Source organism: Anomalospiza imberbis, chromosome 14 (genome assembly GCF_031753505.1).
Source record: "Anomalospiza imberbis isolate Cuckoo-Finch-1a 21T00152 chromosome 14, ASM3175350v1, whole genome shotgun sequence".
NCBI lineage: Eukaryota > Metazoa > Chordata > Aves > Passeriformes > Viduidae > Anomalospiza > Anomalospiza imberbis.
The window spans coordinates 15,113,449-15,135,548 of record NC_089694.1 but is presented as its reverse complement, the minus strand read 5'-3'; the positions used below and the strand labels follow the sequence as shown (position 1 = coordinate 15,135,548).

General features: G+C 54.9%; 1 protein-coding gene across 4 annotated transcripts; it reads left to right on the top strand.

The window, feature by feature from the left end:
* The first annotated feature begins 753 nt into the window (after nucleotides 1-753).
* Nucleotides 754-20,411, top strand: PHKA1 (phosphorylase kinase regulatory subunit alpha 1). Of its 4 annotated transcripts, none has more exons than XR_011004162.1 (33): nucleotides 754-994; nucleotides 1,096-1,254; nucleotides 1,726-1,773; nucleotides 2,327-2,495; nucleotides 2,876-2,958; nucleotides 3,121-3,201; nucleotides 3,611-3,709; nucleotides 3,825-3,971; nucleotides 4,295-4,348; nucleotides 5,897-6,019; nucleotides 6,130-6,225; nucleotides 6,983-7,090; nucleotides 7,283-7,361; nucleotides 7,811-7,945; nucleotides 8,989-9,098; nucleotides 9,753-9,897; nucleotides 10,824-10,902; nucleotides 11,327-11,406; nucleotides 13,184-13,360; nucleotides 13,736-13,830; nucleotides 13,998-14,137; nucleotides 14,265-14,421; nucleotides 14,582-14,661; nucleotides 14,861-14,939; nucleotides 15,026-15,155; nucleotides 15,524-15,625; nucleotides 16,010-16,125; nucleotides 16,437-16,475; nucleotides 17,277-17,321; nucleotides 17,547-17,746; nucleotides 18,270-18,323; nucleotides 18,460-18,660; nucleotides 18,910-19,037. XR_011004162.1 is itself a non-coding variant. In XM_068205014.1 (33 exons), exons 1-33 carry the CDS (start codon nucleotides 917-919, stop codon nucleotides 19,081-19,083), a joined length of 3,633 nt encoding a protein of 1,210 aa, XP_068061115.1. In that variant the 5' UTR covers nucleotides 754-916; the 3' UTR covers nucleotides 19,084-20,411. The 4 variants fall into 4 exon arrangements, 3 of the variants coding, with proteins under 3 accessions (XP_068061115.1, XP_068061116.1, XP_068061117.1); XM_068205014.1 differs by having other exon boundaries at nucleotides 17,576-17,746; nucleotides 18,910-20,411; XM_068205015.1 differs by lacking the exon at nucleotides 17,277-17,321 and having other exon boundaries at nucleotides 17,576-17,746; nucleotides 18,910-20,411.
* Nucleotides 20,412-22,100: the final 1,689 nt, after the last annotated feature.

Sequence of the window (22,100 nt, the reverse complement as noted above, 5' to 3'; positions counted from 1 at the left end):
CTCATCCTCTGCATCACCCCCTGCCTAGCCTTGTCTGCATGCCTGGGTCTTTTCATGTCTCTCATCCCTACAAGCCCTGTGACCCGCTCCATGTACCCTGATGTCCCCAGCCATGGAGCCTCACAAGTACCCTAACCTCACCAGCTTTGGGAGTTCTCGACCCTGGGACCCCCACCCTTACACCATTCCTCACTGCCCACAGTCCGGGGACCTCCTGCGCCCACCGTTGTGGTGTCCTCCAGTTCCAGTGACTCCAGCCTAGGCATCGCACCAGCAGAGCCCAGCTTCGTGCACGGGCACCGGTGGATGTGTCCATGCCTCTATCCACATGCGTGTCTTTGTGTCTGTCCATGCACCTAGCATACGTGTGCGTGTCCATGCAGACCCACACTGGTTTGTGTACCTATCTGTGTGTCCGTCTGTGTGTCTGTACAGTCACACACCAGTACAGGAACCCATCCGTGCGTCCCTGCTCCACACCACACACCAGTCCGTCTGTCTGTTCCACACCCCCATACCGGAGGTATCCGTGCCTCGGCGCGCCCGTCCTGTATCCGTGTGTCTGTCCGTGTGTCTGTCCGTGTGTCTGTCCGTGTGTCTGTCCGTGTGTCTGTCCCTGTACCGCGTACCCATACTCAGCGTTATTCGGCCTTCGCCCGGCAGGGGGCGCCGAACGCCCCCGCGCCCGGGGCCCCCCGTCCTCCAGGGCCTGCCCGCTCGGCAGTGAGCGCCCCGTGGAGCGCAGGGCAGCGCGGGCGGGGAGCGCAGGGCAGCGCGGGCGGGGCGGCCGCTCCGCGGCTGTAGCGGTGCTCGGGTAGCGCCGTCGGCGGCAGCGAGCAGGCGGTGCCGCGGGGCGGGGCTTTGACAGGACCCGTGCAGTCCCGCCAGTGCCGGTGCTGGTCCTGCTGCCGCCGTCATGAGGAGCCGGAGCAACTCGGGTGTGCGTCTGGACGGCTACGGGCGCCTGGTGCAGCAGACCATCCTCCGCCACCAGGTGCGGACCCTGCCCGGGAATGAGGAGCAGGCCCGGGGCCCCGGCGCGCCCCGCCGGCCGCTGGGCCAGGGATCCGTGCGAACGGTGCGTCCCCTCCGCAGGACGCGGTGACGGGGCTGCTCCCCGCCAGCGCCGACCACCGGGACGCCTGGGTCCGGGACAACGTGTACAGCATCTTGGCAGTGTGGGGTCTTGGCCTAGCCTACCGCAAGAATGCCGACCGCGACGAGGACAAGGCCAAGGCCTACGAGCTGGAGCAGGTAGGAGTGAGCCGGAGCCGGGGGCGGGACTGGTGCCACTCGGGGACGGCAGTCACCCCGGTCTGGTAGCCTCAGGGGCCCAAAGGCAGTGCCGTGAGGGCAGGTACCCTGCTGTCCCCCAGCACGGGAGGCAGTGGGAATGGATGTCAGAGCCTGCTCTTCTCAGACCACGCTGGAGCCCAACCAGAGGCTCTAGACCTCTGGCTCTGGGGTGAGCTGGGGCCACAGACCTTTTCTCAAGGGCTGGGGAGCTGTGTCCTGCAGCCATGCCCTCTGTCCTCCTGCACAGCCTGGCGACCTGGCCTTGCTGGCAGACCAAGAAATCTTCCCTCTGCTGTCACCCGGGGGCTGTGAAAATGTGAGCTGGGGCTCTGATTACGGACACTGAGCCCCACAAAGGTCAGCGGCCAGCTGATCCTGAGTCAGGGCTTCCCCTGGAGATTGACAAACCTGTTTTCCTTGTTCCTGCAGAGCGTGGTGAAGCTGATGCAGGGGCTGCTCCAGTGCATGATGAGACAGGTAGGGGCTGGGGAGTACCTCTGAGTGTCATGTGGTCCCCTTAAAGCCCAGCTATGCCACAGAGGCTCCTGTCCTAGCTCTCCCAGCCCTCCCCAGCCTTCCCTGATGAGCAGAGGGAAGGCCCCTTTCCAGCAAGTCTTGAAATAAGTTTTGAGTGAGCATCTGTCATGGGTATGATTGAAGTTCCTGAGCTGTGGGCTGGCAGCCAGTGGAGCCTTTGCCAGCTGCTCCCTGTCTTGTGGCCTGGCAGGCACTAGGATTCTACAGCTCCTCCTCCCTGAGGGCATTTCAGGTAACCCTTTTCTCTCTGCTTGGTGCAGCTGTGGCAGTGGGCCCTCCACTGCTGCAGTCCTGTTGCTGCACCGGCATGTGAGCCTGCACTCACTGCCTTGGTGCACAGTGAGGCTCAACCCCGAGGTTGTGGACTTTCTGCCCTGCTGGGCACGACTCCGTGTGCTGCACTCATGGCATGGGGCAGCCCTTGGCTCAGGAGCTGTCAGATCTCTCTGGAGACAGGGTTCGATGAATGCCTGCATCTCTTGCCCTTCTCAAGGTGGACAAGGTAGAGGCCTTCAAGTACAGTCAGAGCACCAGGGACTGCCTGCATGCCAAGTATAACACCCACACCTGTGCCACCGTGGTAGGAGACCACGAATGGGGTCACCTACAGATGGATGCTACCTCCCTCTACCTCCTCATGCTTGCACAAATGACGGCCTCAGGTAATGCTGGGGGCTCCCATTGCAGCTTTGAGTGTGCTACTCTTCAGGTTCACCAGAGTCTCAGTTTGGGTGCAGCTTCTCAGTTTGGGTGCATTGCTTCCAAGCTGTTGCAATGGCTCCCGTGACCCTTACTCTTCCCTTATGCTCACAGTACCTGAGGTGGGTTTGGGCCCCTTGATGTCGTTCTCTCCAAAAGCCCCTGTTTGTCTGAAGCCCCAGTGCTGCTGTAAGGAGTGGGAGTGGAGACAGAGTCAGCTAGGACATAGCTCCCGTTGGGCAGGCATGCAGTGGGGAGGAATCGTCCCTGGGTTACTGCAGCCCCATCCTGGGTATGCTTGTGGGCTTGGAGCAGCTAATGTGAGTTCTTCCCTCTGTTTTAGGCCTCCACATAATTCACAGCTTGGATGAAGTCAACTTTATCCAGAACCTTGTGTTCTACATTGAGGCTGCCTACAAAACTGCGGTGGGTAACGTGCTGGGGAAGAGGGGTGTTGAGATACTGGACTGGTGTCTAGGAACAGCTGTGGGCTCCACCTGAGCCACACCAGCACCTTCTGGAAGCACCATAGATGGGTGGGATTCAAAGGCTTTCTGGGTGTGTTCTGAAACAGTGCCTGATTCACAGGACTTTGGCATATGGGAGCGTGGTGACAAGACAAACCAAGGCATCACCGAGTTGAATGCCAGTTCTGTCGGCATGGCCAAGGTGAGCTGGGAAGCAATGCTGGCTGGTGGGATGAGGAGCATCAGTGGCCCTGAGCTGCTTTTTGACAGGGCATGCTGGGCATGCTGAACTGCTGAGGCTCAATGCAGTGATAGGTTCCTGGGGAACCTCTCTTCTTGTCCACTGGAATAAAACTGTGCCCTTCTAGCCTGGGTTTTGTCTGAACTGGGAGCGAAAAGTTAATCAGAGGTGTGTGGCAGAAACGTCCCAGGCCCTTTTGATGTCTGGAGAGGTCCCATTTTGACCAGATATGTTCTGCAGCCACTGCAGGGTTCAAATTCTTTTACATTTGGGCAGTGCTTCACACACAGGGACTAGCATGGAATGGGAGCTCTTACAGATGAGCAGCATGGTGCAGGACATGTCTGTTTGGGTCTCACCCTGCTTGCAGGCTGCCCTGGAGGCACTGGATGAGCTGGATCTCTTTGGAGCCAAGGGAGGCCCGCAGTCGGTGATACGGGTGCTGTCAGATGAGGTGCAGCACTGCCAGGTGAGGCCCGCTCAGGTGTTACACTGTTGCAAGAGGAACTGTGATCTGCTGGGTTTGCAAGTGTGAATGATGCCTGGCCTGACAGCCTAACCACCTTTCCTTCCCCTTTGCCCAGTCGATCCTCCACTCGATGCTGCCCAGGGCCTCCACATCCAAGGAGGTGGATGCCAGCGTGCTCTCTGTCATCTCCTACCCGGCATTTGCTGTGGAGGACAGCGAGCTGGTGGAAATCACCAAGCAGGAGATTATCACCAAGCTGCAGGTGAGCATCTCTGCCCTTGTCTCACTGTTCCCAGGAGACAACTGCAGTCCAGACTGCTGTAGCCCTTTTTTTCCCCAAAAACATGTTCTCTGGGGGGTTGCTGGGGCATGTCCTGTCCCAGTCTCCATGACCTGTGGCAGGGGTGTGCAAAGAAGCAGCCCTGTGTGCTGTGGCCCTAGACTGTGATTGTGGTACCTGAGTGCTGGGTGGGTGAGGGAGGAGGTGTTTGGCTGAAGGAAACACCCTGTTCCTGTCTCTGCTTTGAAGGTACAAGATATCTCACACTGTGCCTCCTGCTCAGCAAATCTTTCCCTCCCTTCCAGGGGCGCTATGGCTGCTGCCGCTTCCTCCGGGATGGATACAGGACTCCCAAAGAGGTGAATGTCCTCGGCCCTGCTGCCTGGCAGAACTTGACTGCCAAGCAGCAGCCTGCATGGATGCAGCACAAAGGCTGTGTTGGGGAGCACTGAGAAGATGAGAGCCCTGAGCAGCCCCAAGCAGTGCCATGGGTCTGGGCAAGGCTCCCCAAAATGCCAGAGCTCACTGGAGAGGTGGTATGTCCCACCCACGCCCATAGCAGGTGGCCAGAGGCTGGCTCTGCCTGTGTCCTGGGACACGGTAGTGTGTCTTTCTTAGGCTGGTAGAAGGTGGGACCAGCGCCCAGCATGGGAGCCCTGCTGAGGTGGGCTCTCCCAGGGCTGCACCAGCCCTGAGCAAGGGCTGGAGGCCTGGGGAGGTGACTGCAGAGCTGCTACCCAGCAGCCTTGTCTATGGTAGCTCTGGAGGTCACAAAGCTGCTTCTGTCTCTCCTAGACCAGCAGTCAGCTTGGGTACTGTCAGAATGGCCCTGCAAGCAAGTGGAGAGTTTGCTGCTTTGGGGAGAGAAAACAGGAAAATTTTATAAGAAGCGTCTCATTTGTTAACCGCTGAACTAGGAAATGATACTCAGAGGCTCTTAAGTCATCATGAGCTGCTGGGCTTGTAACCTTTGGTCATGAGTACTTCTGAATGCTTCTTTGCTGCACCTCTGCAGACCTGCCCATAATAGGCAGTATGTGTGGCTGCTCCTCCTCCAGAGCCAGAGAGAAGCAGCAGCATCTCCAGTCCAGTGTTCCCAATGCTTATGAGCTTTGGCAGCATGCAAAATTGTGGATTACTTACTTCTGGGGAGCTGTGAAGCATGGAAAGGGCAGCAGTGCCTGCAGAAGCATGCAGCTAGCTGTAGTCAGATGGGATTTTGGAAGCTTATGGCTGGAGTCCAGGTAGAAGATATCTGCTCCTTCTGTCCTCTCTGCCTGAATAGTTGCTAAGGCAAACACTCTCCCTTCTCTGCAGTAGACAGAGCAGTTAGCAGGGAGGGTCAAAGAAAGGGCACTACACCACACAGAACTGAGGTGGGAGGACTCTGTGCAGGCAGCTCTTCATCCTGACAGCTTCCCTGGTGTTGGGCTCACAGTGGCACCACATGGCAGGAGGGCCATGAAGGAACCTCTCTGGCCCTGTGTGACCAGCCCAAGCCCTCTCACCTGGCTGGGCCAGCTTGATGATGCTGGAGGAGACAGATGCTGAGAGCCTCAGGCAGAGCAGGCAAGGCAAAGGGGACCCAGCATGTCACAGGGGATGTTGTGCTGTTGCTGTACAACAGCACGGTGTCTGGGGTGTTCTGGGGGCTCTGGGGTGTCTGCTGGGGACCAGGTAGACCCCAGGAAGGGTAAGTCTCTCAATTTTCAGTGCAGGGGGCTCAGGAGGAGGTAGTCCAATGGTGAAAACAGAGGCTGGAGGTGAAACTGCTTTCCAGCTCTTTCTTGGCCATCTGCAGAGAAGGGCTGGGGAGGACATTTGAGGCGAGGGTCTCAGGGGGAGGAGAAGCCCTGTCAGTTTGAGGGGATCCTGTTATGTACCGCCTGCCTTTATGTCACTTAAAGGACCCCAGACGCCTCTACTATGAACCTGCTGAGCTGAAGCTGTTTGAGAACATTGAGTGTGAGTGGCCTCTCTTCTGGGCATACTTGATGATTGACGGGATTTTCAGTGGAAACATGGAGCAGGTAAGAGAGGTGAGACCTGCTGGGCTAGTGGAAAAAAGTCCCTGGCAGGAGAAGTGTGCGGAGGAAGGAAGCAGGGAGCTGGCAGCAGATTTCCTCTCCTCTCTTCTCAGGTGCAGGAGTACCGGGAAGCCCTTGAGGGGGTTCTTATCAAGGGGAAGAATGGGGTACGCCTGCTGCCAGAGCTGTACAGTGTCCCACCGGATAAGGTGAGTGATCCTGAGCTATGATGGGAAGCAGGAGTGTCTTACAGAATCACTGGATATTCTGAGTTGGAAGGGACCCACAAGGATCATGAAAGTCCACTGCTGAAACTCCTGGTCTCATTACCAGATAATTAAGTTTTAAGTGCTTATTAAGCCAAATTGTTAGTGAAAGGGCACATGTAGTGCATGGAAACATCATGTATAAAAAGGATGACTTGGAGCTGTTATGAAACTGTGATAAAAATTGGGGGTTTTCTCCCAAAGCATTTCTTGCTCCCACACACGAGTTCTTTGCTGACAGTCTGCTTGCTCAGAGACTGAGTGCTCTGAGAACTCAGGACAAGCATACCTGGGCTGAGTGGTGGTGCTGAGCTCCAGTTCAGTGGTGAGGGAATTTGTATGGGCCTGGGCTAAGAGCAGTGGCCTCCTGATGCTCAGGTTATCAAGGAGAGATGTGCTTCTCACCAGTATCAGAAAGCATCTCTGGGTGCTCCTGGGGCATGTCAGTTCTAGTGGGATGACCCGAGCTGAGAAACCAAAAATGGTTTGAGCAGCTGCTCTGTTGTCTGACATGAATGCCTGGGGCAGTCATAAGAAGAGAGGAGGAATGTAACCTGGCTCTTCTGGACCCTCTGTGACAAATGCTGTTGTTGGGCCTTGTTTTAAGCCTTGAACTGCTGGACTCAAGATGCAGTGAGGATGCTTCCTTCAGCATCCTGTGTCTACGGATCCCTTCCTGACCTCCTGGCTTGTCTTTCAGGTGGATGAAGAATACAGGAATCCACACACTGTGGACAGGATACCCATGGGCAAGCTGCCACACATGTGGGGACAGTCCCTCTACATCCTGGCTTGTCTGATGGCCGAGGTAGGGTCACCCTGGGTGCTGGGGAGGGCTGTGGGACCAGGCTCTGAGCTGTGAAGGTGCAAATGCTGCCACCCACCATGAGGAAGTTGTCACCTCCAGCCCCTAGGACCTCTTGAAGGTGGGTTGTCCATAGGCATCACCCATTCTACCCTGCCCGTAAAATGTTAATCTCTTTATACCTTTTTCCCACAGGGGTTTCTAGCTCCCGGTGAAATAGACCCCCTCAACCGCCGTTTCGCAACTGTCCCTAAACCTGATGTGGTGGTCCAAGGTGAGGGAGAGGAACCAGTCCCAAACCCCTGAGCCTGGCAGGTGGGGAGGCCTCTGGCTGTGCGGAATTCACAGAGGTGGCTCTGGGGTGGCTCTGCTTGATGGGCTGCTGCCAATACAGCCCAGTCTCAGCCCTGGCAAGGAGGGTGGAAGACGGGGTGCAAGTCCTTCCATTTCATCCTGTGTTGACCCACAAAACTATCATCTGCTGCAGCCTCCTCTACAGAGAGGTTGAAAACTGTCTTCCTGCCACTTGTTGAGGAAGACTTGTGTGTATAGAGTGTTAGGAGGGGCAAAGCAGACTTCTGCAGTGGGAACTGGTTGGTTCCCAAGGGACCCCAGACAGCTTATTCTCTGTGGTGTGGTGCCTTGTATGTGTTCCCAAAGGCATGGGGCAGTGTTGTCACACCCTTGTGCCTCTGTTGCGCTGATGCTGTCTTCCATCCACAGTGTGTATCCTGGCTGAAACAGAGGGGATCAAGGCAATCCTGCAGAAGGAGGGCATTAACGTGGAGACTGTGGCAGATGTCTACCCCATCAGAGTGCAGCCTGCTCGCATCCTCAGCCACATCTATGCTCGGCTGGGTGAGCTGGGCTCCCTGCTCCTGCAGCAAACGGGGTGCAGAAGGGTCTGTCTCACCCCTGGCACTCCTGCTCATAGACACTTGTGTCCTGCTCTCTGCTTGGTTGATGAGGATTCTGCTGCCCATTTCTAGGCCTGATAAAGCCACTGATGCCAAACGGGAACAAAGTGGCAGACAGTGCTGTTCAGTGTGATTGTGACAGGAACAGAGCTTTTGCTTGCAATTGCACAGTCACCCCAGGAAGAGACAAAAGGCTCTGACAGATGTTGAACCTCATGTGGGCAGGAGTTGTCTTCTGTTCCTCTACTCAAATCTGGATAGGGGAGGCTAGCCAGACCCAAGGAAGGGTCCTCTGGCTGTCCCTGGCAAAGAGAGCCCAAAGCTCAGGCAGTATGGCTGTTGCTGGTGGGTGGGCAGGCCTGAGTGTGAAGGGAGGATGTGCTCACCTCTGCATGCTTGCTCCTTGATGCTGCAAGCCCTCGGGCATGGGGTTTGTTTTGCAGGAGCCAGAGATTTAGCCTGGGCCAAAGGAGACATCTGATCTGTTGTGATTTAATTTGGCAGCTAATTTAGGCCACCAAAAGGCCAAATGTGACATGGGCAGGAGGAGCAGCCTGGCAGCTGCCAGAGCTGACAAGCAAGGGGTAATGCTGTTGCTGCACCATCCTGGGCTTTGGGAGTAATCCAGGAGCAATTGGAATGCTGATAGAGCTGTCAACTTAGGGGAGCCAGCCCTATGCAGAGGGGCACCCCTAGCCCTGCTCCCGCTTCTGATGTGCCCAAAGACCAGAAGCTGTGACACTGCAGAAGTCAGGACAGGCTGTGTATCGCTATTTCAGCATGTCTCTACCCCTCTGGGCAGGCCCGGGGACAGAGAATTACTGTCCCTTAGAACTGTACCAGCTTGACACAGGGTTCTGGGATATCCCAACTTCAAACCAGCATTTCCCTGCTGGCCAGTAGCAAGATGCTTGGCACTACTTGCTGCTGCAGCCCCTTTCATGAGAAGGCTTGCACTAAAGACTCCTTTTCCTGCCCTCCCAGGCCGCAACAAGCAGATGTGCCTTACTGGACGGCCCTACCGGCATATGGGTGTCCTTGGGACCTCCAAGCTCTACAAAATCAGGAAGAACATCTTTACCTTTACCCCACAGGTGAGTGACATTGCAGAGGCTTATTCCTAGCTATTCTGTGATATGAAACTGGGCAGGAAGTTTCTTCAATGGCTGGGTACTCATTCTAAGGTACACACTCTAAGGTGTGACCCAACACTCTCTAAACAGCCTGGGAGTGTGGAGTAGTCCAGCTCTGTGGCATGAGGCAGCACAGTTGGTGGTCCTGACTGTGTGGATGTTGGGACAGTTTGAGCCTTTTAATGATCAGTATTGGATGAAAATCTCTGCTTGCCCTGACGAGGACACCAGGAGGATGCTGATGGCAGGCCAGGGACACGTGTCTGGGGACAAGCAGTGATCCAAGCCTAGCACTGTGGGGAGTGCATATTCACTTGGAACAGGAAAAACATGGACTCACTGCATGGGGCTGGATGCTGCTGCTGCTGAGCTGTGGTGTTAGTTACATTCCCATAGTTGTTAGTGGCCAGTAGCTGCCCTGGGGGTTGAAGGTCCCGTGCTAGGCTGTACAACACTTGCTAAGTAAGGTGGGATGAGCCGTCAGCACCAAGGCGCATGCCCTCTGGGTGCACAGCATGGCTAGCTTGACTGTGTGCCTGTGGGAAGACAAAGGTGGCACCGTAAGGACCTGGTGACTGCATGTAGGGCCGATCATGTCTCGTGCTGTCCTCACAGTTCATAGACCAGCAGCAGTTCTACCTGGCTCTTGACAACAAGATGATTGTGGAGATGCTGAGGACGGACCTCTCCTACCTGTGCAGTCGGTGGAGGATGACTGGGCGACCAACCATCACCTTCCCCATCTCCCACACCATGCTCGGTATAGATGCTCAAGCCTCACAAGGCATTTGGTTAGAGCAACCCTGGGAAATAGCTCTGCAGGTGGAAGGGGGTGGGCAAACGTGTGACCATCTCAGTAACAGGGACATGGTGAGGCTGGAGCAGCCAGTAGTGTCCTGTGAAGAGCTTACTGCTCAGTGGAGCCGTGTTGAGTGGGCAGCTGGCCTGGCAGCTAACAGGGTTGTCTGTCAGGCACTAGTACCCGCAGCTCAAGGGCTGTTGGCTGGCACAGATATATTCAGATTCCAGGCAAATAGGCTTGTGGGAAGGCCTTTTGGGAGCAAGACCAAAAATGCAATTTCTCTCTACAAGTGTTCTTGGTGCTCTTTCTGTGTCTTGACTCTTCCCTAAGACTGAGCACCTGCTAAAGGCTTTCCTAGTCAACAGAGGGGGGAAAACAGTAAACCAGAAGGAGCAAAGGCACAGAGTAGAACTGGCTTGCCTGCAGCAGCTCATGGGTTCCCTGTGAGCCTGGTGTAGGAAGGTGATGTTGTTCTGCTTTAAGGCCTTTCTGTCTCTCCTTGTGTACTTGAAATCCCCTTAAATTCTCAAGTGTGCCTTTTGCTGTGATACCCCCTGCCCTCGGCAGCCCACTCCTCTGCTTCCTTATGTGAAAGGCAGAGACAAAGCTGTTAGGTGCTGCTGTCTGGTACTGTCTGCTTCAGCCCAAGGTGAAATCCGAGGAGCCTAGAGTGCATCCTGGCATGGTTTTCCTTGAATCCAGCCTGGACAGTCCAGAATTTCCCTTTTTGGGTGGTGCTTTTGGTACCACAGCCTGACCACAAACCCCAAAGTAAGGGTCTGGCCACGATGCTTTGGGTGTCTGAATGCCCACCTGGTCCTGGGTTACTTTCTGGGAGTGAGTTTGAGCGCAAGAGCCTGACTGCCTGTGCATCTTCCACACAGATGAAACCAGCAGCAGTGTGCATCCCACAGTGCTGGCGATGCTGCGGAAGCTGCAGGATGGATATTTCGGTGGTGCAAGGTGAGTGCAGCTTCCTGCAGTGCAGGAGGGAGAGGGCTCATGGCCTCCAAGAGCCCGGTTATGAGGATACCTGCTGGGCAGAGCATAGGCTGTGTGGGAGAAGGCTGGGGAAGATACACTGGGGTGTGCTAGGCAATCAGCATGCCCTAGGGCTACAGTCCCAACAGAGGAGATGAAAGAGAGGACATGGCTCTTCGTATCATCAAACCCATGGCTGCAGGATTCCTCTAATAGCTTTTGGGCATTCCTTCCATGCCCCACCACAACTGAAAGAGTTGCAGGCAGCTGAAGTAGACATCAGTGTGTGTATGCTCCTAGTGAACATGTCTCTCCCCATCAAAGGGCCTGCCCTGAAGCCAGGAGGTAAAGCCAAGGGTATCACCTCCCCTTTCCTCTCCATGTGACCTTCCTATCTCTTGCCCAGAATTCAGACTGGTAAATTGTCGGAGTTCCTGACAACGTCATGCCGAACGCACCTCAGCTTTATGGACCCTGGGCCAGAGGGTAAGGTCTTTGCCAAGAGTTACAGGCTCAGCAGTGACAGCTTTGAGAAGCTAGACACCTAGGAGTGGCTGAATGGCTTGCAGGTAGCAGAGGATAGTAAGGGAGAACAGGCCAGTCACTTCTGTGGGGTGGCAAATGCCTAACTCACACTTACAACCATAACACCTAACCTCCCTGCCAGCATACACTGCTGTGTTCTTCACGTGCTTCGTTTTTCACCATGTTCCCATCTGGCTCTCTGTCGATTTTGTCTGGAATGAGCAGCTCTGACCTTCATAAGCTGCTCTGTGGAGAAGAGATAAAGGGTTGGCAACTTGCCTCGGCTTGGGAGATGTGGCTGAGGGTCTTTGATGCATAAATGGCAGTGCAGAAGGTGATAGCACAGTGACCAAGATGGTGGGGAAGAGCAACCATGTCCCTAATTAATCTCTGTTTTTTCCCAAAGCCTTTGCCCCTCCCCTGGGCAGATCTGCTCCAGTGAGTGCCAAATTGAAGCCTTACTGCTGTATAGAGAGTACCTGAGAATGCTTTGGCTCATCACAGCCAAAGGGACCCCCCTCCTTGTGCTGGGACCATGGCAGGGTGCAAATTTTGCTGTTCCCCTTGCAAGCAGGCCTGGGGATATCTCCTGTGTGACTTAACACTGGTCATCATCAGCCTTCCCACTATCTGTTTTACCTCTGCAGCTCCTGCAGCCAGTGAACGCACTGCTGGGACTCTGAATGCTCATTTTTCTTGCCCTTCTCTCACTTCATCTGCAGCCTCCTTACAGGCTGCATCAGGGTTTGTCCAAGGTGTCTGCTTTGCCTCCCAGCTCCAGTGAGAGGATCTGCCAGGCCTTTCAACAGCATCTCAAAGATGCTGAATTTTAAAGTTTTCCTGTGGTCAGATGCTGCAGCCAGGTGAATGTTCTCAAGGGTGGTGCTTAGAGGATTTTTCCAGCCTAGCCTTCAGGCACTGTCACGAGGCATTCCGTGGAAAGGGGATGCCGTGCTGCTTCAGGTGCAGTCAGCAGTTCATCTCCTGGGGCCAACACACCTCCGAGTTTTCCAGCTGGAAAGCAGCATAGCTTTGCCCTGGCCCACTGTTAGTGCATTGATATCTGTGTTTTATCTCCTGACTGAGCAGAGACCTGGCCTCTGAGCACCCTCTTCCATGCTGCTGTTAATGCATGGTGCCTTTGGTGATCCTGATGTGGTGTTGACAGCTGCTTGAAGCTGGGCAAAGAGCAAGGCAGGAACCATAACTCCTCCTGTAACTCCAGCTTACAAATAACTGTTGCAAAAACCGCCTTGCCTTGCTCCTTTGCTGGAGTCCTGCTTGGAAGATGCCCTTGCTGTGCTGGGGTGCTTGTAAGTGGTGTCTGCTTGGACAAGCTGCCTCTGGCTGTACCTCCCCACTTCTTCCCTGGAGAGAAGGAGTGTGAGGGTGTTCCCGCTGGGTTTGAGTGGGACATTCGTGTCCTTGCACAGGCTTGGATCAGAGACATGCTGCAGCCCTTTTGCTTTCTTTGTCAATGTGGAACATGGAGGGAGCCCCAGTTTGGGGCAGGCAGTGTCCCAGGGCAGGAGTCATGCAGGAACAGCAGTGCTTTGTGTGCCTAGCTGCTGGCACTGTCCATTAGTCTACTTTGCTGCCAGCACTGGCCTTACATCATTGTCACCTTGTGCAGCCAGCAGAGTTTTGTCCCTGCTGAGGCACAGGTGGGAGCTCTCTGGGCCTTTGGGTGCCACAACTCAAAGTGGCTGAACTCCTGCTCTGGTGCCTTCCCTTCCAGAGGACACCGACGATGAGGTTGCTCAGTATCTGGATCACCTGCTGCAGCACACGACTCCCCAGGCAAACCTGCCTCCGACCACCCTGCGGGGAGGGCTGAGCCGCTTCAGGGCTGCTGTCCACACCACCCGTGACCTCATGTCCCTGGCATCCAAGGCCAAGGACCTGCATGTCCAGAGTGAGTAACTTCCCTTGAGCCCAGGGGTGAGGTTGAAGTGCTTTGGGAGGTTTCACAGCTGTATGATGCTGGGGTTCCCGTGGATTGCAGACAAACTAAGCCTTTACCTGGACAAAGGCACTTTATGTCCATCATGTTAGTCTTGGCCATGGAGTGTCTTGGAGTTGGTGCCTGCGCAGTCCCATGAAAACTCAATAAAGGATCGCAGTCCCCTGCAGTGTTCCTCTGAATGGGTGGACAGGGGCTGCTTCTCCCATAGCCAATTTCTCTGCAAGGACTGCTGGGGGAGCAGTGTCAGTGTCTGAGGTAGTTTGGGGCACAGTAGTGGTGATTGGAGCTGGATGTGTCTCCACCAACCTGTGGGGTTTTTTTTAGATGTTGGGATGTATGTCCCCAGCAGGATCTTCCAGGCATCGCAGCAGTCAGTCAAGCTTCTGAGTTCACTCCACCAGGCTGACTTGGATGGCAAGGTGAGTTCTGTGTCTCTCAGACTGATAGCTATCCTTTCAGCTATAGCCAGAGTGTCCTTGCAGGATTGCAAGGGGAAGTCCTGTTGTTTGATGAGGGAGAATATGCATGGGTCCATTTGCAGGGTGCTGGTGATGCTAATCATCAGCATGGGTCTCCCTTTCCCCAGAGCCACGCACTCTATGCAGAGATGAACTTGCCACGTGATGAGGTTGGCAACGTGGACTGCAAGGCGCTGGTGGACCAGCTGCGCATCTGCCCCACGCTGCAGGAGCAAGCAGACATCCTTTACATGCTCCACATCCTCAAGTAGGATGATCTCTGTGTCTGAGGGCTCACTGTGCATAGAGGGGTTTGGCACAGCCCAGGGGGCCTGCCAGGCAGCTGCGACAGACAAATTGCTGGATATAATGCAGCACCTCCTTCACCTTTGCAGGGGACCCGAGTGGCACACGGGGCTTGATAGTGAGCCTGGCCCCACCGTCAAGGAGCTCCTCACTGAGCTGTATGTGCGGGTGGGGGAGACACGCCAGTGGGCCCTGATCCGCTACATCTCTGGCATCCTCAAGAAGAAGGTTGAAGCTCTGGATGAGGTAACAGCTGTACAGCCAGCCTCTAACAGGCTGAGGTCTGTCAGGGAGGAGGCAGCAGAGTGAGCAGGAGAACCATGGGTGCATCAGCTCTGTCTCCCTCTGCTTTGTGCTGAGCCCCCAAACCCTCAGCTGTTGACAGCAGCTGCCTTTCTGTCCCCAGGCCTGTACTGACCTCCTGTCTCACCAGAAACACTTGACAGTGGGGCTACCCCCAGAGCCACGTGAGAAGACAATCTCCACGTGAGTGTGCCACCTCTCTCTCCCCAAGCATGCTGGGCTGGGTCTGGATGTGAGCCTGCTGCTCTGGGGTCCATGGGCAGGAGTGGCCCTGGGTGGCTGTCCCCAGCCTATATCTCTCCTCTTGGGGCTGTACAGACTGGGGGTATGCAGGGTTTGCTCTGCTGCCTCTCACCTGCTCTGCTGTTTGTCCATGCCCCAGCCCGATCCCCTATGAGGAACTCGTTTGCCTTATTGATGAAGCCAGTGAGAAGAACCTCAGTGTGTCTATCCTCACCCAGGTGAGGGGCCGGGGTGTCAGGGGAGCCTACAGCTGGGTGTCTGTCCTGGTGAGCAGCAGTGAGGTGATCTGCCTTTGTCCCTCTAGGAGATCATGGTGTACTTAGCCATGTACATACGCACACAGCCTGCACTGTTTGCTGAGATGTTCCGCATCCGCATTGGGCTCATCATCCAGGTGATGGCGACAGAGCTGGCCCACTCCCTGCGTTGTTCAGGTACAGAGACAGCACCCTAGCTGGGGTAGGTGCTGTGATGCTTGGGGCTCTGTCAGCTAGAAAGGAGTACTGTTAAAAGCAGGCAGCTCAGGCTAGGACAAGACCCTGCATGGAAGTGCCAGTGTCTGCAGCTGGACGTGTTCTTGAGCAGCACAAACAAGTGTTTACACTGCAGTCTTCATCCCAGCATGAGTTGGGCTGGCCATGGGAAGAGTCCATGTTATAGGCAACACCTGGAACTAGTGTATGTCCTTGCCAGATGAGCTCCTGTACCAGTGCTCCCCCTGCTCACAGAATGGCATGCAGGGTAGAAATGTCCTAGGAGGACTATAAGGCAGGCTACAGAATCACAGTTCTCTTCTTTCCAGCTAGAGAAGCCACAGAGAACCTGATGAATCTCAGCCCATCAGACATGAAGAATCTCCTCTACCACATCCTTTCTGGCAAGGAGTTCGGGGTGGAAAGGAGTGGTGAGTCCCAGCAGAGAGCATCTGGGGGCAAAGCTGAGTGCACAGCATGGCCAGATCTACGTGTTCCTACCTTTGAGCAGTGTCCCTGTTCTCCCCCATGTTCAGCACAGATGCTTCAGTACTGGAGGGGTCCAGCAGGAAGCTCTGCTCTTCGTAATGATGGTGCTCAGTGATTTCTGGGCTCAAGCCTGAATCTCATGGCTATTTGAGCTTTGCTTAGTTTGGCCCTTGACCTGGTTGTGTCTGAATTGAAGCAGTTCTGTACCGCACTCATGGATCTGTGATGCTATTATATTAGAGGGCAAGGTCATGCAGAGGTACCAGTGCCCAGGCAGCGATGAGGGATGGCCATGCCTTGAGCCATGGACCTCTCTTCCCCACCAGTGCATTCAGTGGACTCGTCGCTCACCACTGCTGTCTCCATCTGTGACATGGGAGCTGTCGGGACCACCAAGCCTGAGCGCAGTGGCCTCGTCAGGCTGAAAAGTGAAATCAAGCAGGTGAGGGCAGGTGGTGCAGGCCACTCACAACAGGTCTTGTGGGTGAAAACCAGCTACAAACCAGGCAGAACTAATGGAAGAGTGGGAGACACAGATGCTTCCAGGAGCTAATTTTGTCTCCAGTCCTGCCCTGGGGGAAAACTTGGGGTGAATCTGGTAGTGGGTAGGGGTTGCTCTGGCAATTCAGTGGGAGCACAGGGGTGCTTGAGAAGATGCAGGGGTGGGGAGGACCATGTGGTGTCCCAGGTGTGGCTAGTGTCTTGGTGGGCATCTTCCAACAGCACAACCTTCATTTTGTTCTTCTCTTGCAGCAATTGGATAAACGTAGGCAGTCTCTGCCTGGGAGTAAGGTGAAGCCTCCCTGGTCCTGCAGCCTCAGCTTTTGCCCCTCATGCCATGCACCAGGGCAGCTTCCCTGCATGCACAAGTCAATGAGCTTCCCTCAGCTGATGCAGCAATGGGTTGGCTTCTCCTCTAAGCAACTGCCATTATAGCCAGCTGGGAGCTGTGCTCAAATACATTCCATTATACCCCCAAAATCTGCTGAGCAGGATGGCATGATGCTGCCAGTGCCATGGCCAGAAGTGACTCTGCTGGACAGTTCACTGGATCCTGCCTGCAGCCTCCCCAGCTAATTCTTGTCTGGAGAAGGAGGCCTCTGGTCAGCTGCAAATGCCAAGGACCTCCTCTTGTGCCTGTGTCCAGGAGGAGTCCTGAGCTCTAGAAAGTGTCTTGTCATCAAAGAGGCAGAGCTTGCTGGGGCCAGGCTGATGCAGCAGAGTTAGGGCCAACTTGCTGCAGTGTGAAACCTGACATCACAGAGGGTTGTCTGTGGGCAGTGACCTTCCTACTGGTCCTTCTGTCTGCTTAAGACTAAATCCCTGCCCATACCAGCAAGCCAGCAGAGCAGTAGCAGTCCTCTTCCTGTGTGCAGGCCAGCACAAACCCACTGCTGCTGCAGCCCTGGCATGTGCAGCCCTGGCATGTGCAGCCCTCTGCAGCTTTCCTTTCAAAACTCCCTCTGTCTCCAGCCAACCCTGGCCCTGGGATCACTGCCCTGTGACCTGACCCGTGCTGCTGCTGCTCTGTTTGCTGTGACTGCTGCCCTGCTCTGGCACGGTCTCATTTCCATCTCTCCCTTTCTCCTTCAGCCCCTCAGTTTGCAGTCCGGGGACACCGACCTCAGATCCTCTCTGGTAACTTGTGTTTGTTGGCTGCACACATGGGGTCTGTCTTGTTTGTGGTTCAGGATGGAGCTGTGCTCTGGGGGGTGCTACAGGGAGCTGGGACTGTAAGGTGGGCTTTGCTGGGAGCAGGGGTTGGGGTAGCATTCCCCTCTATCTTGGGAATGAGGCTGGAGAACCACAAACTCTTGAGCAGCAGCAGGCTGCATTCCTGTGGGATATTTAACTTTGCAGCAGTCTCTGTGGTTCTTGTTTTGTCTGCCCAGTCTACTGGGCACACAGAGCTGCTGTGCAAGGACTCCTTTTCAAGCATGCTCCAAGACCAGGGCAGTACGGACAGCCGGCAGGGCCAGTGGCAGCGGAGGCGCCGGCTGGATGGGGCCCTTAACCGTGTCCCTGTGGGCTTCTACCAGAATGTCTGGAAGGTCCTGCAGAAGGTGAGTTAGACATCAGCTGGTGCCTCTCCATGCATGTGAGCCTCTGGTCCCAGGCGCCAGCCTTGCCGGGGGACTTAGGCACTCAGGGCTGGTCCCTGGTGTTGTGTAGATATATGCTTCATAGACAAGGCCTGAAGCTGACCATGGAAAGCTGTAGAAGATGTGCACTTGCCCTGTAGTCTTGTAGGACTTGCCTCAGCCTGCACCTTGCAGATGGGAGCTGCTCAGGTGCTTCATGCATCAAGCAGATAAGTGCATGGCTAGAGCCACAGCTGAAGGTGCTCTGGGCACAGCTGATCCTCAGCATGGTGAGCCAGGGAGCAGAGCCCCCATGCAGGGGGCTCTGGCTGATGCTGAACTGATAGGAAAGGAGTTATGCTATATGGAGTCAGGAGGCAGAGCTGGGGTGTATGGGCAGCATGCACCAGTGCTCAAGTGAGAGCAAGTTCATGGGCTGGACCTATGTATCTTAGCATGGTGCTTCTCCAAGCCATAACCATGATCTCTCCTTCTTGTTCTGCAGTGCCATGGTCTCTCTGTGGAGGGCTTTGTTCTTCCCTCCTCAACAACCAGAGAGGTAGGAGGTTCATGTGAATGGGGAATGGGGCACATGGGCTGTGTGTGCTGGTTACCCTGGGTGATTGCCCAGCACAGCTCAGGAATTGTGCAGGTGATACAGTGCTTTAGGTACACTTCTTTCTGCCTCCTCACAGATGACCCCAGGGGAAATGAAGTTTGCCGTGCATGTGGAGTCTGTCCTCAACCGTGTGCCCCAGCCAGAGTACAGGCAGCTGCTGGTGGAAGCTATCTTAGTGCTCACCATGCTGGTGGACATGGAGGTGCACACCATTGGTGGCATCATAGCTGTGGAAAAGATCTTGCACATAGCCAATGACCTCTTCTATGAGGAGCAGGTAGGGGCCAGGCCTCACCCAGGGCTGCTGGCTGCATTCCCCATACCTGTGCAGGGCTCACCCACTTGGAGAGCCCTGCCTGTTGTCCCTGCTGTGTTCATGGGGCACAGCAAAGCTGTAGTGTCTCCTCCCACTGCTCATCGTCAATGTGTCATACTGAGTGCAACAGAGAACGCTTGGGATGGAAGCTGATAATGGGATTGCCTTTTTTCCTAATGATGCCTTTCTGCTTCCCTGTCTAAAATCCAGAAAGCCCTGGGCGCTGATGAGCACATGCTGGAGAGGGATCCTTCGACAGGCATCTGCAGCCTGCTGTATGACAGTGCACCGAGCGGCCGGTTTGGCACCATGACCTACCTGTCCAAGTCGGTGGCCTTGTACGTGTACGACTTTCTGCCCACAGATGGCTGCTCCATGCAGTAGCTCTTGCAGTTCCTCACTGGGTTGTAGGTGCTCTGGGATGGTTGTTTCATTCAGCTTGTAAAGATGAACATAGGTTAGTTTGCAAGGCAGTCTGCGTGGCCATCTCTCCTCCCAGCCCTGGCCTCTTGGTGGGTGAGCAGCCCTCTGAGGAACTCCACAGGAGGCATGTGTCCTAAACTGACCTGTGCCTCTGTGGCCGGCGGAGCAAGGGGAAGGCTGAGCTTTGAAGTGTGCTTGTGTTAGAAGGTTCTGTCTGCATGACTCTTCCTGATTCATCACCCCTGGAAAGACCTCTCTTTGAGGGAGTTGGAAAGAGTTCCCCTGACCAGACCTGTGTGCTCAGCATTACAATGCTCTCTGACCAGCTCACACTCTCCCTGCCTCCAGCAGGTTTACAGTTTTTAACCTCTTCTGTGCTGCTTTTTATTCCAAATCTGTAGGATTTATGCTAGTGCAGGCTGAGGTTCTTGCTCTTCCTGCTGCTGATGGAAAAGTTTTGCTAGAGGAATAGGTGATGGTGCCTGAGCCTTTCTCCCAGCACATCCAAAGTCAATATGGTCCAGCCCAGCCACAGCTGTGCTGCTTGGAAGCAGGCAGTCCATCATCCCCCGCTGTGTGCAGAGCTGGGGAGGTTGTAGCAGCCAGGATCCCTTTTACCTCCAAGCTGCTAATACAGGGGCTCTGGCTGGCTGGGACATGCCAGTGGAGCCCCCCTGTGCCATCTACTCTATCTCTGGCAGTAGTGCTAGTGGCCAAGTCACAGGTTCCTGAGTTCTCATGCCCTGTGAAGCAGCTCTGAGCTGGCTGTTAGGTGTTACCTGTGCAATCAAAACCATGCTTTTAATGCCCATCTCTGGCTTCTGCTCCATCTCCCACAGCCTGGCACAGAGAGGAGTGGGGACATAGTGGATCCCTGCTCTAATCTACCCTGCAGGTCGTCCCCCTCTCAGGATGGTGTGCTTGGACTGATGAGGATCAGGCACACATGCCACAAAGTGGTAGAGGAGGTGGGGGTTCCCTTTTGGCTATCTGGTTCACCTCCTTAAGACTTCAGGTGTGCTCCAGTATACTCAGCATGTTGAGAAACAGGCCAAGAACCTTCACTTGCACCCTCTGACCTTGCAATGTCCCACAGCTTGTCACAGGCTAGCCTGATATCATTTATGTCCCCCTCCAAGACTGGTTTACAGCTGTCAGTGAGCAAAGCTCTCAGCAAAGATTCTCTTTCCCTTTGGGAAAGGTTGATCACATCTAACAGCAGCATGCCTTGTTAGAAAAAGTATTAAAAAACCTGAAATTGTGGCAGTGACATCAGCCACCAAGCCATACATTAGGCAGACTGAATCCATCTCTTTCAATGTCACTGCCCACATCTGGAAGGACAGAGGAAAGAATCTGTGTTCCAGACTCCCTTACCAACCATCCCCAGGCCCTGAAGAGCTTTGACTGCCCTTGGACTATGTGTTGCAGTTTCATTGCTGCTCATGTGGAAGAGCAGCAGTGGATAACAGTCTGAAGCTGAACCCGGCTGGGAGGTTTCCTAGTGCTGTGCTTCACCTGGGCCCAGGGATGCAGCAGACTTCCCTAAGAGGACTGTCTGTGTGGTGCATTGGACCCTCAGAAAGGAGTTGCCTACAACTGTAACCCATCTCTCTTGTAGAGGTGGGCATGGTCTGGGGGTGTCACAGCCATGGCAACACCTCTGGTGTAGATGGGCTAACATCCACATCATCCATTGCCTGGCCTTCCACGTGAGAGCCTCATACCTGCTGTACAGAGGCATGTGGGGAAGCAAGGTGGGCAAGGAGGGGGTTTGCCTCCACCCACTCCTTTCCTTTAAGTTACTGCCTTCATCTGGCAAGGGAGGATACAGGATCCCCTTGAACCTGTGTATTTTGGGGTGGCTGTTCCTGTTAGGCAGAGCAGAGCCTGGTTCTACCAGTCTTTCTCAGACTCCCTTATGCCCCTTAATCTTTCTACATCCTGTCATAGCTGAGCCCCAAGGGCAGGCAGATCTTGGCCACACCAAACCCAGCTGTTCTTAGCACTGCCATCCTTCCCAGTGAAAGGCTCTGGCAGTCCCTGCACCCAGAGGCCAGGATGGCTGTGTGTTTTCATGGGAGCTCTGTCTGAGGGGCCACATCCACTCTAGGAAGCACAGAAGGTGTGGTTTCTGCCAGGTGGATGTCACTGCCTGAGCTCCTTCTGAGAGGGTGATGGACAGCAGCTGAACTTGTCTCTTGAGCGGGCAGGGTGACAGTGCCCATGCCACGTGCCAGCACCATGCTCTGCCCATGCAGCCTGTGGTGCACCCTGTGTGTGAGTGCAGAGATGACTGCCAGGCAAAAAATCAGCCACTCCACTGTGGATACCACTGGCTCCAAAGCCAGATGTTTTCCTGTGTGTGTGCCTGTGTTTTCTGATGTCCAGCTTGGTTTGGCCTCAAAGCCAGGTGGTCTCTTGGGGTAGCAGCTCTTCTGTACATGTGGCTGTATGGAAGATCATGCTCTGAAAAGCCAGTGTCCATAAAGGAGACAGAGGAGTTCTGTAACTTTACTCAAGTAAAGGGAGAGTCCACTGGGACATCAGGCTGTGGGATATTCTCTCTCTAGGTTTCAGAAAGTGCGGCCTCCTTTTATCCTCAGCTCCCGGCCGCATGTTGCCCTCTGCCTTACCCCGTTGGCTGAGATACCGGGACGGCACAGCCTTCCCGAACGGCCTACCACAATATTCTCCCCTTGAGCCTGCCATTTTCCCCAAAGTTCAGAAACTCAGGCTTGTGTGGACCCATTTGTCTATTCAGGAGTCAAAACTGTCTGGGTTCTGTAACAAACCTGTGGCTTGAAGTGGGTAGAAACATTAAGATCCGTTTCTAAGACGCTAACACCCATACCCTCACCCATGGAATTGTTTGTAAAGACATTAGCGCACGTCTTTCCTATCATGGCTAATCCCTCCCTTTGTGACCCCTGCTCCCGTCACGGGAGCCTTAGAGGGCCCGAGCCCCGGCTTGGCGC

What these genes read in the sequence shown, in the direction of transcription:
- PHKA1 (XM_068205014.1), top strand. Translation starts at nt 917, where the DNA reads ATGAGGAGCCGGAGCAACTCGGGTGTGCGTCTGGACGGCTACGGGCGC. An exon ending in CCACATCTATGCTCGGCTGG is followed by an intron (nt 7,946 to 8,988) that starts GTGAGCTGGGCT and finishes CTGCCCTCCCAG; the next exon opens with GCCGCAACAAGCAGATGTGC. An exon ending in AGGCTGACTTGGATGGCAAG is followed by an intron (nt 13,831 to 13,997) that starts GTGAGTTCTGTG and finishes CCCTTTCCCCAG; the next exon opens with AGCCACGCACTCTATGCAGA.